The sequence below is a fragment of the Nomascus leucogenys genome, chromosome 22a, assembly GCF_006542625.1.
Source record: "Nomascus leucogenys isolate Asia chromosome 22a, Asia_NLE_v1, whole genome shotgun sequence".
In the NCBI taxonomy this organism is placed as follows: Eukaryota; Metazoa; Chordata; class Mammalia; order Primates; family Hylobatidae; genus Nomascus; species Nomascus leucogenys.
In genome coordinates, this window is record NC_044402.1 from 90,556,984 (window position 1) to 90,579,783 (window position 22,800).

General features: G+C 40.9%; 1 protein-coding gene across 2 annotated transcripts in view; it reads right to left on the minus strand.

Moving 5' to 3' along the window:
- Positions 1-277: 277 nt before the first annotated feature.
- HIBCH (3-hydroxyisobutyryl-CoA hydrolase) overlaps positions 278-22,800 on the minus strand; it is a 114,408-nt gene continuing 91,885 nt past the window's right edge. Inside the window, exons 12-15 of one of the 2 annotated variants that reach the window (XM_030802359.1) lie at positions 9,198-9,317; positions 5,291-5,324; positions 1,583-1,699; positions 278-1,267 (exon numbers count right to left, since the gene is read on the minus strand). In XM_030802359.1, coding sequence (XP_030658219.1) covers positions 1,584-1,699; positions 5,291-5,324; positions 9,198-9,317 — 270 coding nt within the window. In that variant the 3' untranslated portion in view covers positions 278-1,267; position 1,583. Of the gene's footprint in view, positions 1,700-5,290; positions 5,325-9,197; positions 9,318-22,800 lie in introns of both variants that reach the window. The other variant, XM_003253855.3, reaches the window with a different exon arrangement.

Below are 22,800 nucleotides of genomic sequence, written 5' to 3' on the forward strand. Positions count from 1 at the left end.
AACTGAAGCAAATGCTTTCTGACAGTGTGTACTTTGAATTTTTTAACAATATAAAAGACAAGATTTTTTGCATTGTTAACAAATATAAAGAACAAAAATCCATTTATACAAATAATTTCTTGGATCATTCAGGTCCAATTTAGGACCTTTAAGAGTATAAATGTAAATGTATCCAATATCATGGCATCTTTATGCCAGATCTGTTACTAAATTATTTGAAAGAAAAATGCTTCACGTAAAACAGATTAAGAACTGAGAAAACATAAAGCAGTACCTTCTGGGCTGCCATTTCCTCATCTATGAGAAGGGCGCAGGACATAATCTTTAATGTCTTTTTCAGTTCTGTTGGCTTTTTGTTCTTACAAACCTGAAGTTCACTTAGTTTCTAAAAAGTATGGGATGAAGGAGAAACTATAACAAGTTACAAAAAATTTATTTTGTTTATAAACAAAAATTACAAACAAAATCATAAATTTTGTTTACTTTACTTTGTTAATTTATAAACTTACCTTTAGTTTAAAAATTATTCTTGCCTAGAACTTTAAGGTTCTGAGTCTGGAATACCTTTTAGTTCTTTCATACCTTAAAAAGTACTTATTTCATTAATATCAATTATTGAATATGTTTTGAACAAGTCTTCTTGCTTTCAATTAATTTTTTTCTCCTGACTTGAACCTTGTTTGTAAGGATAATTATCACACAAAAGTCTTATGTAAATTATAAAAAAAACAAACAGTGTCTCTAAGAGATTGGAGTTTCCTAATTTCTCATTCTACCAGATTAACAAATACCACAAATAACAAGACAATAATGCTTTCAGTTTCACCATGGGATGGTATTCTGATTATTTTAGGGAGGACCAAGTCTGAGTTAATACTGAAGACGGACGTTAATAAAAATCTTTTCTCTCTGCCCAAGGTTTCTAATGTTTATAAAAGGAGCTCTTCTGCTACAGTAACTCAGTTACTTTAAAACACACTCACATTGGAGAAAATTCTATGAGGCATTAACACAGTATCCAAAACAAAAATTCTATTAGGCATAACACAGTATCCAAAACAAAAATTCTATGAGGCATTAACACAGTATCCAAAACAATTTTCAGGGTCTTTATTTTTTATATTCTATACCTAAGTTTATTTCATCAACATACAAGCCACTACCAAAAGCCAAACAAAGATCCCATTTCAATTAGATATACCACTCGAGAATCTCTAAAGATCTTCACATTTTTCCATCTTCTAAAACAAGGATTGACAAACTTTTTCTGACAAAAAAACAAGACAGTAAATAATTAGGCTTTGCAGGCTTTAACCATCTCTATTGCAACTACTCATTTCAAAGCAGCCACAGATAATATATAAACAGATGAGTATAGCTAGTTCCAATAAAGCTTTATTTGTGAACTCATAATTTTCACGTCATGAAATATTGTCTTTGATTTCTTTTCCCAACCATTTAAAAATGCGGAAACCATTCTTAGCTTACAGGGTATATAAAAACAGGCAGCAGGCTGGATTTGGCCCACATGCTATATAGATTGCCAACCCATGCTACAAAATATACCTTAAAAGCCTGTCACCTCAAAATTTCAAATCACTGCTTCCCAAAGACTTAAAGTGATTATTCAAGTCTTCCTCAGTAACTTCTTTTAGATCTGCTGGTTTCCATTTTGGACTCTGGTCTTTATCAATTAAAACTGTCAAGAGAAGATACAAATGTTAATACCATTATTTTTTTCTAATATTGCTAGATTTTACTTACTGAATTGACAGAAATTCTTATACTAGGCACATTTTTCTATCATACTTTTTTCCTGCAAAGTTTTTATATGTGTTCTATTTTTCTTTTAAATTAAATCTCCAGGGATGGACAGCAATATACTTTTGATGACTGGGGTGGATATTTTCTAACTTCCTAAGCCTCATGTCTTAGCTTTAATAAAGCCTACTGAATTAATCCAGTGGTTTAAACATTAGAATTCTTTTTTTCTTCTTGAAATAAAATTGCCAATGAAACCTCCATATTACAAAACAGGTAAAACCAGTAAAGGCAGGGGAGGGCAGAGGGACCAGATGTGCCTTCTAACCTCCTCCACATTGAATTTTGGGAGGAAATTAATTGCTTAAGGTAGAGAAAAGGGGACTTCATGCATAATTAAATGTGGATACTGTTGTTCTGCTGAATCCTCCAGTTCAGACAGCTCTGGATTTAAAAAAATCAGGTTATCATGAAACCGTCTAGTTCTCCTATTTCAGTGTAGTCATCACTCATCATAGCCACATAGTATCCCCACAGGATTATGAGGCAATCTGTAACTTCTCCTAAAAAAGGGGGGGAGGAATGTCCAGTATACTGTAGTATACACACGTTATCATTTGGGAGACTAGGTGGAAGGTATGCAAGATCTCTATATTATTTCTTGTAACCGCATGAATCTACGATGATCTCAAAATTTTAAAATTATGGTTGTGGCAGCAAATTTCAACCATGCTTAAAATGCACATAATTCTTGTGAAGAATGGAAATACTTAAATGTGCAAACTATAGTGAACTAGAAAAACCTAATTTAGCATTTAAAGGCTAAAATAGTTAAAGAAGCAGTATGGGAACCAAGGAAGAAGAGTAGGTGGAGGGAAGCTTTTACACACAATTAAATGCAGATACTGGAGGTTTTGTTTTTAAGATTTAACTGCCTACTATGAGATTCTGGTATCAGATCAGTGGCGATACTAAACACTGATGTTCTGAGCCCTACTATTTGAATGTTTTATATTCCATGGACAGTGTAAACAAAGAACAACCCTGGCACATTTTTTTCCACAAGAATCTCTTTCACTGTAAGTCTTCTGGTCAATACTACCTGTCTCCTTGAGATCCCACTGAAGGACAAGAGGAAAGAGACTATTAATCAAATTTGTTATTTTATTTCAAGCTAACAATTTTTTTACTAGAATAGATATAAGTTCGTGCCATGTAGGCAGCTCAGGTTTTGCAAGTCTCCTGAGATAGCCACTACATGGAGTTTGAGTGGGTATCCAGCTCCACTAAGATGGTCTTTTTTTCTTCTTCTATAACCACAAAGTAGTGATTTGTTCTAGATGTTAACAATAAGAATTTTTAACAACTGTTAAATTTGCTTACTTTAACTTGCTAATATGTTTTTATTATTAGCAAACTGCAGCAAACATTTGACTATGTAAGAACACAACAGTTTTCAATCTCAGAACAGACGCCACTTTCTGAAAGAGGCGGCAATATACTTTCTCTTCATTAAAAAGTAGCATAGGCCAGGCGCGGTGGCTCAGGCCTATAATCCCAGCATTTTGGGAGGCTGAGGTGGGCGGATTACCAGGTCAGGAGATCGAGACCATCCTGGCTAACACGGTGAAACCCCGTCTCTACTAAAAACACAAAAAAATTAGCCAAGCGTGGTGGCAGGCGCTTGTAGTCCCAGCTACTCGGGAGGCTGAGGCAGGACAATGGGGTGAACCCGGGAGGCAGAGTTTGCAGTGAGCCGAGATTTTGCCACTGCATTCCAGCCTGGGCGACAGAGCGAGACTCCATCTCAAAAAACAAAACAAAACAAAAAAAAAGTCGTATAATAAGCACTTCCTTTATGAATCAGAACTTTGATGCTGATTGGTTTCAACCTTTTTTCCTCAAAATAACAGTATTTATCTAAAAACAGTATCTTTCTTTTTAAAGAAGGGCTATTATAACATATAATGAATACTTTAACAATATAACCCTGCATGCTTACAGGTCCTCTAAAATCAGAGGTCTAGGCTGTAATCCACATGCAGCAAGAATTTGCAGAGAATTCATGAGGAAAATGCCTATGTTACTTAGTTTCTACAAGACACACTGCCATATCCTCTGATCAGGAACATGTGCTGAATACTAAAAAGATTTCAATCAAGTCCTCATTTCTGATATTGTATCATGTCAGAAATGAAGAGAACTCTATGAAGAGTGATTGTTTATCAAAGCTTAAGAGCTCATAGAACATAACATAACCTTTTATTCAGATAAAAAAGTATATCCAGGCTGGGCACGGTGGCTCACGCCTGTAATCACAGCACTTTGGGAGTCCGAGGCAGCCAGATCATATATCAGGAGTTCAAGACCAGCCTGGCCAACATGGTGAAACCCTGTTTCTACTAAAAATACAAAAATCAGCTAGGCATGGTGGCATGGGCTGGTAGTCCCAGCTACTCAGGAGGCTGAGGAAGGAGAATCACTTGAACCTGGGAGGTGGAGGTTGCAGTAAGCCGAAATCGCACCACTGCACTCCAGCCTGGGCGACAGTGCGAGACACTGTCTCAAAAAAAAAAAAAAAAAAAAAAAAAGGATATCCAGAGTCTGCACTATAGTAAAATAATTAATAAAAACAGGAACATTAGATATGTAGAGGGAACAACTCATTTTATACAACATAAATAACAGCTTTTTATAAGGATAAGAGTTACGCATAAAAAGGAATTGTTGCAAGTTTGCTAAAAAAAATTCAAGCACTTCACTTGCTTTTTCTAAATACGCTGACATTGGAGATTATAAGCAAAATGGAAAGTATTAATAAGACAATCTGCAGATGTTACTAATGACATCATATGGTCTTTTTCCCCAGCAATGTTTAACTGCTGAGGTACAGGCAAAGAAGGTGGAAAGTAGGGTTAGACCACTGGTCAATTTTGCCAGGCCAGCACAAAAGAGGGAGAAAGGGTAGGGGATTTGAGGGCTTTTTGTAAGGGAATAAATGCATGTTTCAAAGGCCACAGCAGCAGGATGGCAGCAGGATGAGTTTACAAGCTCAATGCTGTACTTATCAGAGGCAGTCCATGATTATAGGGGCAAGATTACCTTATATATAAATTAGGGAACAGTGGCCAAGTTATGTGAATTTTTAAAACAATTATCAGTTTCAAAGACTGATCTTTTCATATCCCAGACGGTAACATATTCTTTAAAAACATACACAATTTTGCAATCTTAATAAAAGTTTAATTCTCACTACTAAAACAACTATGGGTTGAGTATTCTTTATCTGGAATGCTTGGGATCAGAAGTGTTTCAGGTTTGATTTTTTTTTTTTCAGATTTTGGAATATTTGCATTATACTTATGGTCCAATGAACATTTGAGTGTCATGTTGGTGCTCAAAAAGTTTCAGATTTTGGTACATTTTGGATTTTAGGAGTTGGGATGCATAATCTGTATCTTCTTTAATTAACAGCATATGCTCACAAATCCCATTTCCCCAAAATGGTAAGTTCCCATTTGCCACTTACCAGCTCTAACGCCTTCATGAAAGTCATGACCTCTCTGAAAGAAAATTGAGATTAAATGGAGATAATTTCTGAGTGTCCTTATTCTGGGTTATCTTCTCTCTCCTCTATTCACTTCAGCCTTCCACTCCCATGGCCACAACCTGAACCATGACATTCAGAGACTGAACCACCTCTGAGAGCCACTCTCTGATCACCACCTCCTCATCTTATTTGCTCAAGTATCTCCACTGCTACAAATCATTGATCTTACTGAGGTCCACTGATCCTATGACTTTCTCCCCATCTGTCCTGGCTTCACTTTGCTATTCATCCAGCCCAATTTCACCAGTCCTTTAATATGGTCACTTTCCTGTCAAAATGCCATCATCTCCCTCAAACCTTTTTTTCTTTTCTGCAATCCTAGCAAAATCCTGGCACCAACTAAACCCTACCACGTACCCCTGCCTGCACTTCAGCAGCTAAGTCTTGCTGCAGAAAATCATACAACCGTGACTGGTTTCATTTAAAATTCATGATCAAAAATCTCAAACAGGCACAGAAAACTGCCAAACAATCCAAGATCTCTTCCTGACTCCCCAAGAAAATGACTGAAAGTGTTTTCCGCCTTCTCAGCCTCTACCCGTAGAGCACACTCTTATTATAGTCTCAGCCAATTACTTAACCTCTGACTTCTTTAAAAATACGAGAAGCTCTTAGATATGAAGTCTTGTCTCCCACCACTAAAACACCTGCAGGCAACTGTGGCCATCTGCACCCGCCTTCCCTTTCAATGCCGTGGAGGAAAGGACCATCCCTTTTTCAAAGACCAGTCCTCCCTTGCATTCCAATTCACATCCCCTCTTGCCTTCTCAAGGACGGACTTTGCTTGATGTGGTCATTCACTTTTCCTACAATCATCAATGTAGGCAATATAGCTGAGTTCAAATGTCTAGGTTCACATCCTGATAGCTACATATTAACTATGTGACCTCGAACTAGTAATTTCTCCAACCCTAGTTTCTTTACATGAAAAGGTAATTTATACATCCATTCTAGGATTATTTTAATCCACATCCAAGCACAGTGTCTGACACTAAGTGTTCAGTAAATATTAACTACCATTAGTATCATCAACATAATCTTTTTTCTCTATGGGATCATTCCCAATCATTTTTAAACATGTTCTAGTACCTTCCATCTTACAAAATAAAAAAGGAACTTCATTTGATTCCACAGTCCCAGCTTCTATCCTATTTCACTTTCAAGAGTATTCAACTACACATATTCTCTCCACTTCTTCACATCCCATTTTTCCTCTCCAACTTACTATACTCTAACTTCTGCCCCCACTCCTCTAAAATGGCTTGCCAAAACCACCCATGACGTCAGCATCGCCAAGGTCAAATGACACTTCTAACCTCATCTACACTTTGACAGCGTTCAACATTGTCCATTACACCCTCCTCCCTGAAACATTCCTCTCTTTTGTGACGCCACACTCTCCTGGTCCTCCTCCCTCTCCATCCTTTTTTTCCTTCCTACTGCTTTTTCTCTACCACACCTCAAAATGTTAGAGTTCCTTAGGGCTCAGGTCTGGACTCTCATTTTCTTTATATATGATCTTATCTATTCAGTGCTCAACATAGCAGCCTGAGTGATCAATTCTTTAAAGTATAAGATCATGGCATTCCTCTCCTCATAATCATCTAGTGGCTTCCCATTTTACTCAGCCAAAGTCCTTAGAGAGACCTTCAAGGCTCTGTATGCTCTGCACAGCCTTTCTCTACAGTGTTTCCTCTGGCCTCATCTCTCAGTCACCACAACCTCCGCCCCCCACCCCCTTCCACACAGCCTCTCTGTGGTCCCTAGCACAGGCAGTCATGCTCCTGCCTCACAGCTTTGTTCTTACAGTTCCCTCTGCCTGGGATGCTCTTCCTCTAGATAATGGCATGGCTCACTTCCTCACTTCTTTCAGGAATTCACTCAAAGAACATCTCAAGGAGGCCTCCTCTGGTCATCCCATCTACAATTCATCCCCCTGTTACTCTGTATCACATATCCTGCTTCCTTTTTCTCCTTAATATTTATAATCATATAATATATATTTTATGTATTAATCTTGTTTACAAGATTAATTAATTCTGTCAAAAGAAACAAATGGAATGGAATGGAGTGGAGTGGAGTGGAGTGGGATGGAGTGGAGTGGAGTGGAGTGGAAAGGGGTGGAGTGGAGTGGAGTGGAGTAGAGTGGCGTGGAATGTAGTGGAATGTATTGCGGTTTAGCAATACTTTCAAAGTACAAAATTTTGTTTACTTGTTCTTTATAGTCTCAGTAGACTAAACCCATGAAAATAAAGGACTGTGTCTTCTTATTCAACAACAGTTTTCAATTGAACCGAATTGAAAAAATTCGGTTCAATTTGCTTTAAGAAGGAAATTGTTGCTGCTGTGTGGAGATAGGGTTGGAGAGGTTCAAGAACGGTTTAGAGACCAGATATAGATTTCCTGCAGTGATCCAGGTGTGAAATATATTCAACAAGGTGTTGAATATATTCAGCAACAATATAAGGCTAACACTGAGCACAGCGCCTGGGACACAGTTAACATATTTGCTGAGAGAACGAAGGCAAGAATCAATCAATCTAGTGGAGTGGAGTGGAGTGGAGTGGAATGGCGTGGAATGTAGTGGAATGTATTGCGGTTTAGCAATACATACAAAGTACAAAATTTTGTTTACTTGTTCTTTATAGTCTCAGTAGACTAAACCCATGAAAATAAAGGACTGTGTCTTCTTATTCAACAATATAAGGCTAACACTATGCCTGGGACATAGTTAACATATTTGCTGAGAGAATGAAGGCAAGAATCAATCAATCTAGGCAGTGCACTAAAAGTGTAATGAAAAACATGGAATGTGTGAGGTATACAGGAGAGTGGTCAAGAGTGCAGGCACTGGAGTAAGACTGCCTGGTTTCATATGCCATATCTCTGTCACTTAATAGCTGCACAACCTTAGGCAGGTTACACCACTATGTCACAATTTCTTCATCTGTAAAATGGAGTCAATAACAGTACCTATCCTTCTAGAGATACCATAAGATTTAATGGAGCAAATGCATATAAAGTGCCTCGCGTAGTACCTGCACAAAATAAATAGACGTCAGCTGCCATTTACATCCCACAAGGAGTGACTTTAAGACATGGCTAACAGAGTTATTTCTAACTAGATGAACTACATTGAACATCTTAATAACTATCACACTAAAGTCATTAGGAATGTCTCCTTTCTGGCTATTAAGCCAAATATTCCCTTTAGTCTATATATTAGTCTAAATAATAAGATGCTTCTTAAGGGTCCTCTGAACATAAAGGATGATTCTGCCTTTAAAGAGTTTGTCATCTGGAAGAATAAATAAATATAAAAATGAGACGTTTCATGAAATCAATATTCCATGTGATTACTGTCCACTTTATGTTTACAATGGTACTTTAATAATGCTCATTATTTTAAACATGTAACAGACTAATAACTTCCATTTGTGCATTTACTATATATCTGCTTATAAATAATCCTCTTCATTTTACCAATGAGGGAATTCACATTTACAGAGTTTACATGCCTTGCCCAAGGTCACAGAGACCATCGCTGAAAGACATTAATTTCTATTTTGAATTCCTCTAAGGTGAGGTTAGAGAGCTTTTTACACTGACATACAAATGTAATTGCTATTTTATAAAGGCTTAATAACTTTCTGGATAGCAATACTTCCACACATCTAAAGCTAACTGGCCCGTTGTGTTTTTGTAGAGTAAATTTACAGGTGGTTTTAATTTTCTTGTTTGCACTTACTGTATTTTACAAGTTCTACAATAAACATATGTTACTTTCAGAACTAAAAAATGACATTCTTTTTTTTTTAATTCTTACCATACAGGCTTGACTTAGCCGATACTCCATAGTTAGTACTTCTTGCAAGGTCTTTGAAGACCCCTCCATGAGTTGCTTTAGTGTGATCTTTAGAGATGTTGGAGACATTTTATTAATTACCTTTTGGGGGAAAAAATTTACTACTGTTAGTCCAATAGTTCCTTTATTGTCTATAATAAATGAGCACAGTGTCTACGTAAATAATATTAAAATATGCCAAAATCTCATAAAAGATTATACCCTAGTTTAATCCTGCCAAAGCACCAAATAAAAGTTTTCTAATCTGCTACAAAAACAAAACATCATTCCACAAGTGGAATAAATTCTGTAGCTGTGACTAATAAATACATATTTGTAGTTTGCCTAGCATAAATTATGCCAACTAGCTAAGCAAACAGCAATTACACTTAAATAAAATCAATACACACCTTACAAACCAATCATACTCATGGAGTGAAGGAAATAACGCATACAGAGGTCCATTTCCGGGACAAAGTGCCTTGAATCGGCATAGGTAAGCAAACTCCAGAAGAAACAGGATACTAGGCCCCTGCTTGGATAGCCAATGCCTGCTTGTCAGCCTCCCCCTTCGTCCCCTTTTCCCCCACTTAGTTGCCCTCACCCGAACCAAAGAAGTTTAGCCTAGATAAAAGTTTACTAGTCTGCAAAATAGCTCACTTTGTCTGTTCTTATCATCCCACCCAGCTACTTAGGTCATAAGTCAAATACTTGAAGAGCCCCTGAACTAACTAGGATTGCAGTGCATTGTGGGCTGCAACAAAATGCAGCAAGACAACCCTAAAAAAAAAAACCGCCTAAAGCTGCTAACACTCACAGGTGACGTCTGAGTCGACTGTGACCCTGTAGTACTCAGCCTATAAGGAACCGGGGGAGGGACCTGTGCACTAGGAGATAAGTTGCTTGTTAAAACTGTGCCGGGTGTGCCTGCACACCAGACACCCAATCTTGCAAGACCGTCATTTAAAGTCTCACTTTCGCTACTGTCCGGGTCTCTGAGTCCATTCTGCGGGTTTGGACGGGTGAATTGTTTCTCACAACCTGGTGGCCCATACGGCTATCTCTGTGCCTGTGTGCAGTTAAGACTCCAGCCGAGAAGGGAGACGCACCCCACTTGATTTATGTGGCCTGCTCTGGATGTCTTGGCTTCCTGCAGAAGCCACAAACCCGAGACTTGTTCAGGAGACAGCGGAGGTGACACAGGGAGAAAAGCAGGCACCGTGGCAACCAGCCAACCTCGTGCATGATCCAAGGTAGGAAAGTTGGACTATGAGTACTACCTTGGTGTTGGGGCATTTTCAGAGAACCTGGAGTGTGCAAGAAACCTCCAGTAACGGGGGATGAGTATACAGCAAAAACCTCAGACACAGAGACTAAGTGAAAATGGGAAACAGGAATTCTAGGCCTACAGAACAAAGGAAAGAGCGAACTAAAAAGACTCCCTCTGACATTCTCCCAGATAGTCCATTGGGGAGAATGTTGCAGGTTTGAATGGATAATCCCCAAACCAGGAACAAGGAAAAGCAAAAGATGATAGAGTATTGCTGTTTTATCTGGTCCAAAAAGCCCATTTGTCAGCCTTCGGTCTTTTGGCCTAAGTTTGGCTCAGATGAGGACTGGGTGTGCCAAGCTTTAATTCTCTATGTGAATGATAAAATCCATCCTCACAAGAGGATGTGGGTTATGTTCTTTGTTGGATTAGTAATTTAACCCCATGTTCCCCCTTAAAGAGGAAGAGCACAGTAAAGAGCCCTCACCCAGTGAAAAGCCCTGGGACCCCAACACGCTTGCCCCTCCCCCAAACATCTCACAAGGTAGAGGACAGGGAGATCGGGGGCAACAGGAAGGTCGGAGAAAGAGGAATCTGGGGATCATGAAGGAGCTAAACCCAATGCTCCCTTAGATCCTTATCCAAACTTGAGGAAAGAATTAGAACAATGTAAGAAGGATATTGAGAATTTCCCTATTTCTTCTGAACAGTAGACATCTAATATGTACTCTCTTAGAGAAGTCCCTATGGGACAGGGAGGAGTTGGGTTTGTGAATGTGCCTCTAACAAGTACTGAGGTTAGGAATTTTAAAAAGGAAATGAAGCCATTCTTGGAAGATCCCCTCGGTTTAGCAGAGCAAACCTTGGCTTAGCAGAGAGTCCCTCGGTTTAGCAGGTAGATCAATTTTTAGAACCCAATTTTTATACTTGGGCTGAGATGATGTCAATCATGAATATTGTGTTTACTGGGGAAGAGAGGGGAATAATTATAAGGGCAGCCATAACCATTTGGGAAAGACAGCATCCTCCCGGGCAAGAAGTCCTGCCAACTGAGCAGAAATTCCCAAATGCAGATCCTGGATGGGATAACAATAAAGAGATCGGGCCCAAATGCAGGACCTAAGGGAACTAATAATTAAAAGGATTAAAAAGTCCACTCCTAGGACATAAAATGTCTCAAAAGCATTTGAGATTCAACAACAAAAAAAGAGGAGACTCCCTCTGTGTAGCTGCAGAGGCTCAGGGATCAAATGAGAAAATATTCAGGATTAAATCCAGAGGACCTAGTAGGGCAAGGCCTTTAATTTTAAAGGTTAATTTTCTGACTAAAAGCTGGCCTGATATTACTAAGAAACTGCAGAAGGTTAATGGATGGAATGAAAAACCAATTAAGGAATTACTAAGGGAAGCTCAGAAGGTTTCTGTAAGAAGAAAGGGGGAAAGATAAAAAGAAAGGAAATCAGAAAGATAAAGGGGAGGAAAGGGCAAATGTAGAGGGCCAGAAAAAGAGTTAAGCTGCTGACTCTGAAGGCAAGGGAAAGCCCGGTGCACAGCTGTGTGTGTGGGAGCCACTGGACTAAGCAGCCGAGACAGGGAAGGCAGTGTAAGACACTGTGCAGGCGCGCTGGTGCGCAGAGAAAAAGAGTCAGAACTGTCTGTCAGACACGGGGGAGCCAGGGCACAGTTAAGGCTCAGTTCATGCCCAGAGAGAGAAAGAGGAAGAAACTGAGTTGAGGGAAAAAGGAAATAGGGGATGAGAGAGAGAGAGAGATAAAAGAAGAAAATGAACAAGAGAGAGACTGGAAAAGACAAAGATCAAAGAGACACAGAAGGTGAGACTGGGGAGAGAAATAATGTAAAAGGAAGAAAGAGTACAAGAGGAGGTGAGAGGATGTGGAGAGATCGGCAGGGCTAGGGGAAGGTTCTAGAGGCTCAAGCAACAAGGAGGTGCAGGGAAAGGGTGCAGTGTGGCCACTGAGGTGGGACAGAGCCCGGGAACTGGGCGATGCAAATGAGAAAGGGATGTGGAGGAGAGTTTAGGATCAGCAGTAGTGGGGTGCCTATGGATGGCTGTTTGTCAGAAGGCGGTAGAAAGGATTCAGATTATGGAAGGGTAAATGGATGAAATGACCATTAAGGTTTTGTTGTTTTACTGAGAGGCTGTAAGTCTACCATGGGCAGCTGTCAGTAAGGCTGCAGAAGGTCTGGGGGGCTACATAAGTTAGATCAGAGGGTTGTAAACTCAAATGACTACAGGGCCAGTAAATGATGAGAAGAAGGGCTGCAGGGCTGTGTGGGGACTGTGGCTAACTGAAGAGGGCACACCCTGTTAAGGGGCCACAGCTGCTCAGCTGTGATGCCAAATTGTCTGCTTTGTCAGAAGCCATAATTCTTTTTATCTAAAATGGGATTTTTAAATGCTGGTTATCAGTTCAAAAAACTTAAAAACCCAATACAGGCAAAAGAGGATGCCAGTTTGCAATCCCTGAAGTAGAGAGGGCTCGTGCTGGGGAGAAGTCTGCCAAGACGCTTTGAGGTGGGATGTATAAAAGTTCTGTTTCTCAGCGCCTGGCTGAGCTGGGGGAGGATCCCTGCAGCTGAGGAGGAGGAAAAGCCACTAAGTCCCCTCCCACAGCGGGACAAACCAGAGACCCTTTGCATTTGCTGGGTCACCAGCAGGGGTGGTGTGGAATACAAACAGTATAGCTCTCGGCCTGCCAGGGAGAGGAATGGTGTCTTCAAAGCAAAAAAAGAGGAAGTGAGGGTGCAGCCAGGGATGCTTTTGCTAATGAAAGTGCCTCTCAGGAAAGGTGCCACAGGCTGCTAGCTCTTCAAACCAGCAGCTCTTGGCCCAGTGCCAGACCCAGCAGGGCCCGACCAAAGGCACCCTGGGAAGCCAGCTGGTCAGTCCCTTGCCTCCCCAGGTTCCTCCTGGGGTCAGTGGGCCCTGGGGAAGTGCCTAACCTAACTCCAGCCTGTAATCCCAGCACTTTCTGAGGCTGAGGCAGGTGCATCACCTGAAGTCAAGAGTTCAAGACCAGCCTGGCCAACATGCTGAAACCCTGTCTCCACTAAAACTACAAAAATCATCTGGGTGTGGTGACACATGCCTGTAATCCCAGCTACTTGGGAGGCTGAGGCAGGAGAATAGCTTGAACCCAGGAGATGGAGGTTGCAGTGAGTTGAGATCACATACTGCACTCCAGCCTGGGCGACAGAGCGAGATTCTGTCTTAAAAAAAAAAACAAAAAAACAGACTACTGGAAAGAGACCTCCTGGGTTAAGGCCATATTTAGGCAGAACTACTAACCTTTCTACTATGAAAATCAAAGACCAATTTTTTAAAAATTATATACTGGGCATGTCCTCCACCCTGTCATCCCTTAGGTTAAAAAAACTTCTAACTCGAACCCTGACTCTTGAGTTCACAGTTCACCACTTCCAGGCTGGCAACTCGGTGCTAATTAAAACCTGGAAAGAAGACATGCTCCACCCAAGCTGGGAAAGTCCGTATCAAGTGCTCCTGATCACTAAAACAGCCATACAAATAGCTGAACCGGGGTGAGCACATTACACTCGGGTCAAGAGACAGGTAAAAGAACCCCTGAAAGAAAGGGACAAGGGTGAATAGGGAGTGTATAAATCACCTAAGAAACCCTTAAAGCTAACTCTAAGGAAAACCTAAAAGGAAGCTATAAGCAGGCTCCATCATTGGGGGTAGATACAGTTAGGATTAATCTTAACACAAGGGGTGAAAGGAAACCTATGTATTGGATAGGGCCCAGTACTAGGGGTGGAAAGTAGGAAATATCTAATCAAACTAATAGTTAACATAACTAAAACCTCCACCCCCACTCCCCAAACTATAAAATTTAATGCCTGCCAAGTCTTAACCTTGTGGGAATTTACGGAACCAAAGGCAGTTGTCACAAGCAGACAAATATCTATGTCCTAAAACAGACCGTTATTGGGCCCTCTCAAAAAATCCCTGTGCTAGCTGGAATCAGGTCTGGTGGACCACACAATATCAAGGCCAGCTGAGTCATTCTTCTGAAAACCAACCCTTAAAAAATAAAATATAAGGGCCCCATGCTACCTAACTGTAAAAATTTAAAATGCAATCCTATATTAATTACCATAAACAACCCAGCTACTCTAGTCCAGGAACCCTGGAGGTATACATTAGGAATAATTATCTCAGGAAGGGATTCCGTGGGACGGTTAGCTCTTAGGCAAATCACCAATTCCACCCCAAGCCCACTCAGAATTACTAGAACTCCTGGTCTTACTACTTCCTTTAACCCACCAGAAAATGACCCTTAAGACAACTAACTTAAGGCAAACTTTAAAAATTAAAAATATGGGGATGTAACTGCCTGGGTTGAATGGGTCAAATTTTCAGTACTAGCTCTTAATAGAAGCAATAGTTACGCATGCTCTGCTGGGCGGCCTCAAGCACTGGTAGTTCCGTTTCCCCTAAAATAGGATACCAATCCCAAAGGAATGCATTGCATGTTGGCTCTATACCAGGACAGGGATGCATGGGGAAATGAGACTTGCAAAAGTTTATTATTGCTCTTTCCCACCTTGCAAAGGTCAAATCCTAGAGCAATCCCTTCTTTCTCCACAGGGAGTATAAACCACTCCTCTTGCCTCTCTAGCCAGGGGACAGAGTTCAGTAAGCCTGTGGGAAAACTCTCAACTTGTACCCACATCCTAAACGTTACTGGTAAGTCCAACAAAGGCAACTACTCAGCTCTTCATATACCCCAGGCTAATGTCTGGTGGTATTATGGGAAAGGAAACCTCCGTAACCTGTAACCGTCCAACTGGACTGGGACTTGTGCCTTAGTTCACTTGGCCATTCCATTCACCTTGGCATTCCAGAAGATCTCCAAGAATCCACATGGCCACTGAAGTTGGAGAAATCTAACAAATTCTTTTAATTCTAACATTTATATTAACTCAACAGAAGTCCCTAAAGGAGTACCTAATAAATTTAAGAACTAAAGGACACAAAAAATAAATGCAGAAATGGGACAAATAGGAGTAGAAAGAAAAAAAGGAGAGAATTCAAGGAAATAACGTATACCATGGTCCATTTCCAAAACAAAGTGCCCTGAATCGGCTTAGGTCAGCAAACCACAGAAAAAACAGGATATACTAGGCCCCTGTTTGGATAGCTGATGCCTGCTTGTTGGCCTCCCACTTCCTCCACCACTTAGTTTCTCTCACCTGAACCAAAGAATCTGAGTCTAAAATAAAAGTTTATTAGTCCGCAAAATAGCTCACTTTGTTTGTTCTTATCAGCCTGCCCAGCAACTTAGGTCATAAGTCAAATTTGAAGAGCCTCTGAGCTAACTAGGATTGCAGTGCATTGTGGGCTGCAACAAAATGCAGCAAGACAACCCTAAAAACACACCTAAAGCCCTGCCTAACAATCAATAGGTGATATGACCTACAGTACTCAGCCTATAAGGAACCAGGGGAGGGTCCTGCACACTAGGGGATAAACTGCTTGTTAAAACCATGCTGGGTGTGCCTGCACGCCAGACACTCAATCTTGCAAGACTGTCATTAAAAGTCTCGCTTTTGCTATTGTCCAGGTCTCTGAGTCCATTCTGTGGGTTTGGATGGACAGAGGACATTTTATTTCACAATGTAAAGAAGATGAAGGAGTAGAAATACAGTAGCTCTTTCCTACTCTGTGACTCCAGAGAAGTGTCTTAACTACAGTCTTCACCTAAAAATAAATCTACTCACTTTGGAAAGAGAGAAGACAATTCAAGATTACATACAGCACTTGTCTATACCATTTAAGTATTTAATAAAATAAGAATTACAGACCTGACTTGTTGGCTACAATGCTATGCCACTCCTTTTGAAATTAAAGGTGCTATCACTAGTTTCAAGACATATCTATGATCGTGACTTCAACAGCTGCTGTAAGAGGTCATTACATGCTATGTACATCTGATGCCTGTGCTTTCCTTTATAATCACAACAGATACTTTTCAAGTTTATAGTTGAATGACTATTTCAAAGGTTTAGACTTTACCTGAGTTCAAGAATTCCCTACTTCAACATTCTGTGTTCTTTGTAGCATCCTTAATTCTGGCAACCAGATTCAAGGAACAGAGTAAATGGATAGGACAGTATCTTACATAGCAGTTGCCAGAGCTTTAAACAGATGACTACTGTACAGGAAAAGTTCAAGGAAAATCAGTATCCTACCTACAGTCACGGTGCTGCTGAAGAGAAAAGATGAGAAGGAAAGAAAAATGATTAAGGGCATTGATAAAACTGGTTCTTCATGGGAACTCATTCTTCGCCCTAGGTGCTTTATGAACATTCTCCCATTTAATGCCCCTGATTACAGTGTACTCCACTGGCCTTTCTGGTTGCAGGGCATCCAAGGCAGTCTGCATACTGTGCTAACAGGCCCCACCCTTTCCGTAGGCAAGCAGAAGACACTGAGTCCATTTTGCTGACAAAATCACTAGTTTTCTTTAGCAGGGAACAATACCATCTATTACCTTAGGTGGAAACCTGGAAGAACTTCATTGACAATGCTAAAAAGTGTGTTTAAGGGAGTGACATGACCACTTACTGGCTTCATCTGCAAGGTCAGTGAAGCTCCAATTCCCTAACAGTGCTGCCAGGTGCAAGCACACAATTGTTCCTCAGCACTACCATTATGGTTTACTGCTTATGGTTTCCATTTCTTGGTTTGGCACTTCGTATGTAACTTCGATTTCTCAAAACACAGAAATCTATCTTTTGCTATATTTCCTCAGTTGGTTATCAATTAATTTTATAAGAAAGGCCGCACAGGACCCATTTTTCTGTGCTTGTTTCATACACACACACACACACAAATAGGAAGAAAACCTTATTTAAAAGCTCCGTTGGTTCAGAGATTTCATAAAATTCTGATTAAGAATCCTTACAGTTTCTAACAACTCTTAGTATGCTGGCAATTTAGCACAGAGTCTTTGGGTTTGGATTGTACCGTCAGAGAGTGCTGGGTTAGAATCCTAGGCTTCACCACCTTCTAGATGACTGACCATAGTATCCTCATTTGTAAAACAGGGATAATAATACTGCTAACCTCATAAACATGATATGGCAGTGCATGATGGTGCAATGAAACCAGGCAAAACAGGGACGAGAAGAAATATTTATTAAACACATTTCCCTTAGCTTTCATGAGGATACTTTAACATGTTTAATCACAATTTGGGAAAGGGCATGGCAGCATACAAATTTTACAGATGAGGAAACCTGGCTCTGATACGGATAGGGACAGGAGGCACAGAAATTCTGGGAAGAGGGTGGGTCCCCCAGTTAAGGGCCCCACCCTCAAGCGTGAAACCATGGCCCAAAGTGAGAACACACATTCCTGTTTTCCTGCTCGAATGCTGTCTTTTCCAGAATCACCCTTGGCCTGCCCCAGCCCCCATCCAGTGCCCATAAAAACCTCACCCAGCAGAGAGAGGAGGAGAAGTAGCAAGACAACGGAGACTACAGTTGGACACTGGAGAGAGGCAGCTTGACTTCAGAGGGATGGCTTGACAGCATTGCTTTGGAAAGGAATCTGGCCAGGGATGGCCAGACTCCAGGGGAAGATTATCTTCCCACTCCGTTCCCTTTTCAGCTCTCCTTCCTTGAGAGCCACTTTCATCAACAATAAAATCTCCTGCATTTAACATCTCCAGTATGTTCATGAGACCTCATTCCCCCTGGATGTCGGACAAGAACTCACTCAGGTGCAGGTGCAAAAGTCTGGCACACTGACCCTCCACTGAGCTGTTAACACATAAGCCATGAGCAGACGGCAAAGCTAAAAAAGCACTGACTGTAACACTCTTTCTGGGCTTCAGGGGTCATAGGCACCTCCTAGAAGACACTGCTGCGGGGCTGCACAGAATTTTGCTCCCATCAGTGCCCAAAAGCCCTCACCCCAGCTTCTGCACCCACTCACCTGCGTTCCCCACCTCCTATGAGGGGTGGAAAGTAGCAGGACCAAGCGAATGGAGTTTGTCCCTGCTGGCACAGAAATGGCCGGCTAGTCCTAGCACCTGTGCGCTACAGTTACCACCCATGAAGGTGTCAGGGAAAATTTCCTGCTTCCATATGAATTTGTCTAAGGTTCAAGAATGTCAAAGGCTGAAGAAGTCAAAAAGGAGGAAAAAAAAAAACCCAAGAAGAGAACATTGCATCAGGTAATAATTAGAAGTATCTCAAAAAAGACATTTATGCAGCCAACAAGAATATGAAAAAATGTTCATCATCACTGGTCATTACAGAAATGCAAATCAAAACCACAATGAGATACCATCTCATGCCAGTCAGAATGGTGATCATTAAAAAGTCAGGAAAAAACAGATCCTGGAGAGGTTGTAGAAAAATAGGAACGCTTTTACACTGTTGGTGGGACTGTAAACTAGTTCAACCACTGTGGAAGACAGTGTGGTGATTCTTCAAGGATCTAGAACTAGAAATACCATTTGACCCAGCCATCCCATTACTGGGTATATACCCAAAGGATTATAAATCATTCTACGAGAAAGACACATGCACACGTATGTTTACTGCGGCACTATTCAAAATAGCAAAGACCTGGAACCAACCCAAATGTCCATCAATGACAGACTGGATTAAGAAAATGTGGCACATATATACCATGGAATACTATGCAGCCATAAAAAAGGATAAGTTCCTGTCTTTTGCAGGGACATGGATGAAGCTGGAAACCATCATTCTCAGCAAACTATTATAAGATCAGAAAACCAAACATCACATGTTCTCACTCATAAGTGGGAGGTGAACAACGAGAACACATGGCCACAGGAAGGGGAACATCACATACTGGGACCTGTCGGGAGTTGGGGATTAGGGGAGGGATAACATTAGGAGAAATACCTAATGTACATGACAGGTTGATGGGTGCAGCAAACCACCAGGGCACGTGTATACCTATGTAATATAACTGCATGTTCTGCACATGTAACCCAGAACTTACAGTATAATAAAAAAAATAAGAGACAGGGTCTTGCTATGTTGCCCAGGCTGGCCTCAAACTCCAGGGCTCAAGGGATCCTCCCACCTCAGCCTCCTGAGTATATAGTACTACCATGCATGCCACCATGCCCTACTAAGTAACTCCTTTTTTGTTCACCACTATTTCCTTAGCTCCAAGAACAATGCCTGATAAGTGGTAGTCACTCAATAAATATTGCTGAGTCGGGATGGTAGGTGTGAAGAAAAACAGAGTCAAGGAAAGGCTTTTTGATTTGTTTACAAAAGCTTTCTGAAAATAATGGTAGAAGAAAATGTGCCAATAACCCAAGAAGGCAAAATTGAAGAAACTGAAAGAGGGAGAAAATTAATATAATTAGTTCTCAGAGGAGGCAGGAAAGGATAGAACGAGAGTATGGAAAGGGCTATTGCCCTTGGCAAGAAGTGAGGGACATGTTAGAGAAAATCAAAGAAGGGAAGATGAAGAAAGCTAAAGGAGCTCATGTAATATACCTTCAATTGTTAAAAAGAGAACACAGAAGATGGCCAAATAGGAACAGCTTCAGTCTTCGCTCCCAGAGTGAGCGACGCAGAAGACGGATGATTTCTGTATTTCCAACTGAGGTACCGGGTTCATCTCACTGGGGCTTGTCAGACAGTGGGTGCAGTCCACAGAGTGTGAGCCAAAGCAGGGTGGGGCATCGCCTCACCCGAGAAGCAAAAGGGGTCAGGGAATTCCCTTTCCAGGCCAAGGGAAACCGTGACAGACAGTACCTGGAAAATCGGGACACTCCCACCATCATACTGTGCTTTTCCAATGGTCTTAGCAAACGGCACACCAGGAGATTATATCCCGCACCTGGCTCGGACGGTCCCATGCCCACAGAGCCTCATTCACTGCCAGCACAGCAGTCTGAGATCAAACTACAAGGCGGCAGCAAGGCTGGGGAAGGGGCTTCTGCCATTGCTGACGCTTGAGTACATAAGCAGCAGGGAAGCTCGAACTGGGTGGGGAACCCAACGCAGATCAAGGATGCCTGCCTGCCTCTGTAGACTCCACCTCTGGGGTCAGGGCTTAGCAAATTGGATAAAGAGTCAAGACTCTTCAGTGTGCTGTATTCAGGAGAGCCATCTCATGTGCAGAGACACACACAGGCTCAAAATAAAGGGATTGAGGAAGATCTACCAAGCAAATGGAAAACAACAAAAAAACAGGGGATGCAATCCTAGTTTCTGAAAAAACAGACTTTAAACCAACAAAGATCAAAAGAGACAAAGAAGGCCATTACATAATGGCAAAGGGATCAATTCAACAAGAAGAGCTAACTATCCTAAATATATATGAACCCAATATAGGAGCACCCAGATTAATACAGCAAGTCCTTAGAGACCTGCAAAGAGACTCGACTCCCACACAATAAGAATGGGAGACTTTAACACCACACTGTCAACATTAGGCAGATCAAGGAGACAGAAAGTTAACAAGGATATCCAGGAACTGAACTCAGCTCTGCACCAAGTGGACCTAATAGACATCTACAGAACTCTCTACCCCAAATCAACAGAATATATATTCTTCTCAGCACATCACAGTTATTCCAAAACTGACCACATAGTTGCACTCCTCAGTAAATGTAAAAGAACAGAAATTATAACAGTCTCTAGAACTCAGGATTAAAAAACTCATTCAAAATCGCTCAACAACTTGGAAACTGAACAACCTGCTCCTGAATGACTACTAGGTACATAACTAAACGAAGGCAGAAATAAAGATGTTCTTTGAAACCAGTGAGAACAAAGACACAACATACCAGAATCTCTGGGACACATTTAAAGCAGTGTGTAGAGGGAAATTTATAGAACTAAATGCCCACAAGAAAAAGATGGAAAGATCTGAAACTGACACCCTAACATCACAATTGAAAGAACTAGAGAAGCAAGAACAAACACATTCAAAAGCTAGCAGAAGGCAAGAAATAACTAAGATGAGAGCAGAACTGAAGGAGATAGAGACACAAAAAAACACTTCAAAAAAATCAATGAATCTAGGACCTGGTTTTTTGAAAAGATCAACAAAATTGATAGAACGCTAGCAAGACTAATAAAGAAGAAAAGATTAAAGAATCAAACAGATGCAATAAAAAATGATAAAGGGGATATTACCACCGATCCCACAGAAATACAAACTACCATCAGAGAATACTATAAATACCTCTATGCAAATAATCTAGAAAATCTAGAAGAAAGGGCTGGACACATATACCCTCCCAAGACTAAACCAGGAAGAAGTTAAAGCCCTGAATAGAACAATAACAGGCTCTGAAATTGAGGCAATAATTAATAGCCCACCAACCAAAAAAACTCCAGGACCAGACGGATTCACAGCCAAATTCTACCAGAGGTACAAAGAGGAGCTGGTACCATTCCTTCTGAAACGATTCCAATCAACAGAAAAAGAGGGAATCCTCCCTAACTCATTTTATGAGGCCAGCAGCATCCTGATACCAAAGCCTGGTATAGACACAACAAAAAAAGGGAATTTTAGACCAATATCCCTGATGAACATAGATGCAAAATTCCTCAATAAAATACTGGCAAACCAAATCCAGCAGCACATCAAAAAGCTTATCCACCATGATCAAGTGGGCTTCATCCCTGGAATGCAAGGCTGGTTCAACATACACAAATCAATAAACGTAATCCATCATATAAACAGAACCAAGGACAAAAACCACATGATTATCTCAACAGATGCAGAAAAGGGCTTCAACAAAATTCAATAGCCCTTCATGCTAAAAACTCTTAATAAACTAGGTATTGATGGGACAGATCTCAAAATAACCAGAGCTATTTATGACAAACCCACAGCCATTATCATACTGAATGGAAGCATTCCCTTTGAAAACTGGCACAAGACAGGGATGCTCTCTCTCACCACTCCTATTCAACATAGTGTTAGAAGTTCTGGCCGGGGCAATCAGGCAGGAGAAAGAAATAAAGGGTATTCAATTAAAAAAAGAGGAAGTCAAATTGTCCCTATTTGCAGATGACATGATTGAGTATTTAGAAAACCCCATCATCTCAGCTCAAAATCTCCTCAAGCTGATAAGCAACTTCAGCAAAGTCTCTGGATACAAAAATCAATGTGCAAAAATCACACGCATTCCTACACACCATTAACAGACAAACAGAGAGCCAAATCATGAGTGAACTCCCATTCACAATTGCTTCAAAGAGAAGAAAATACCTAGGAATCCAACTTACAAGGGATGTGAAGGACCTCTTCAAGGAGAA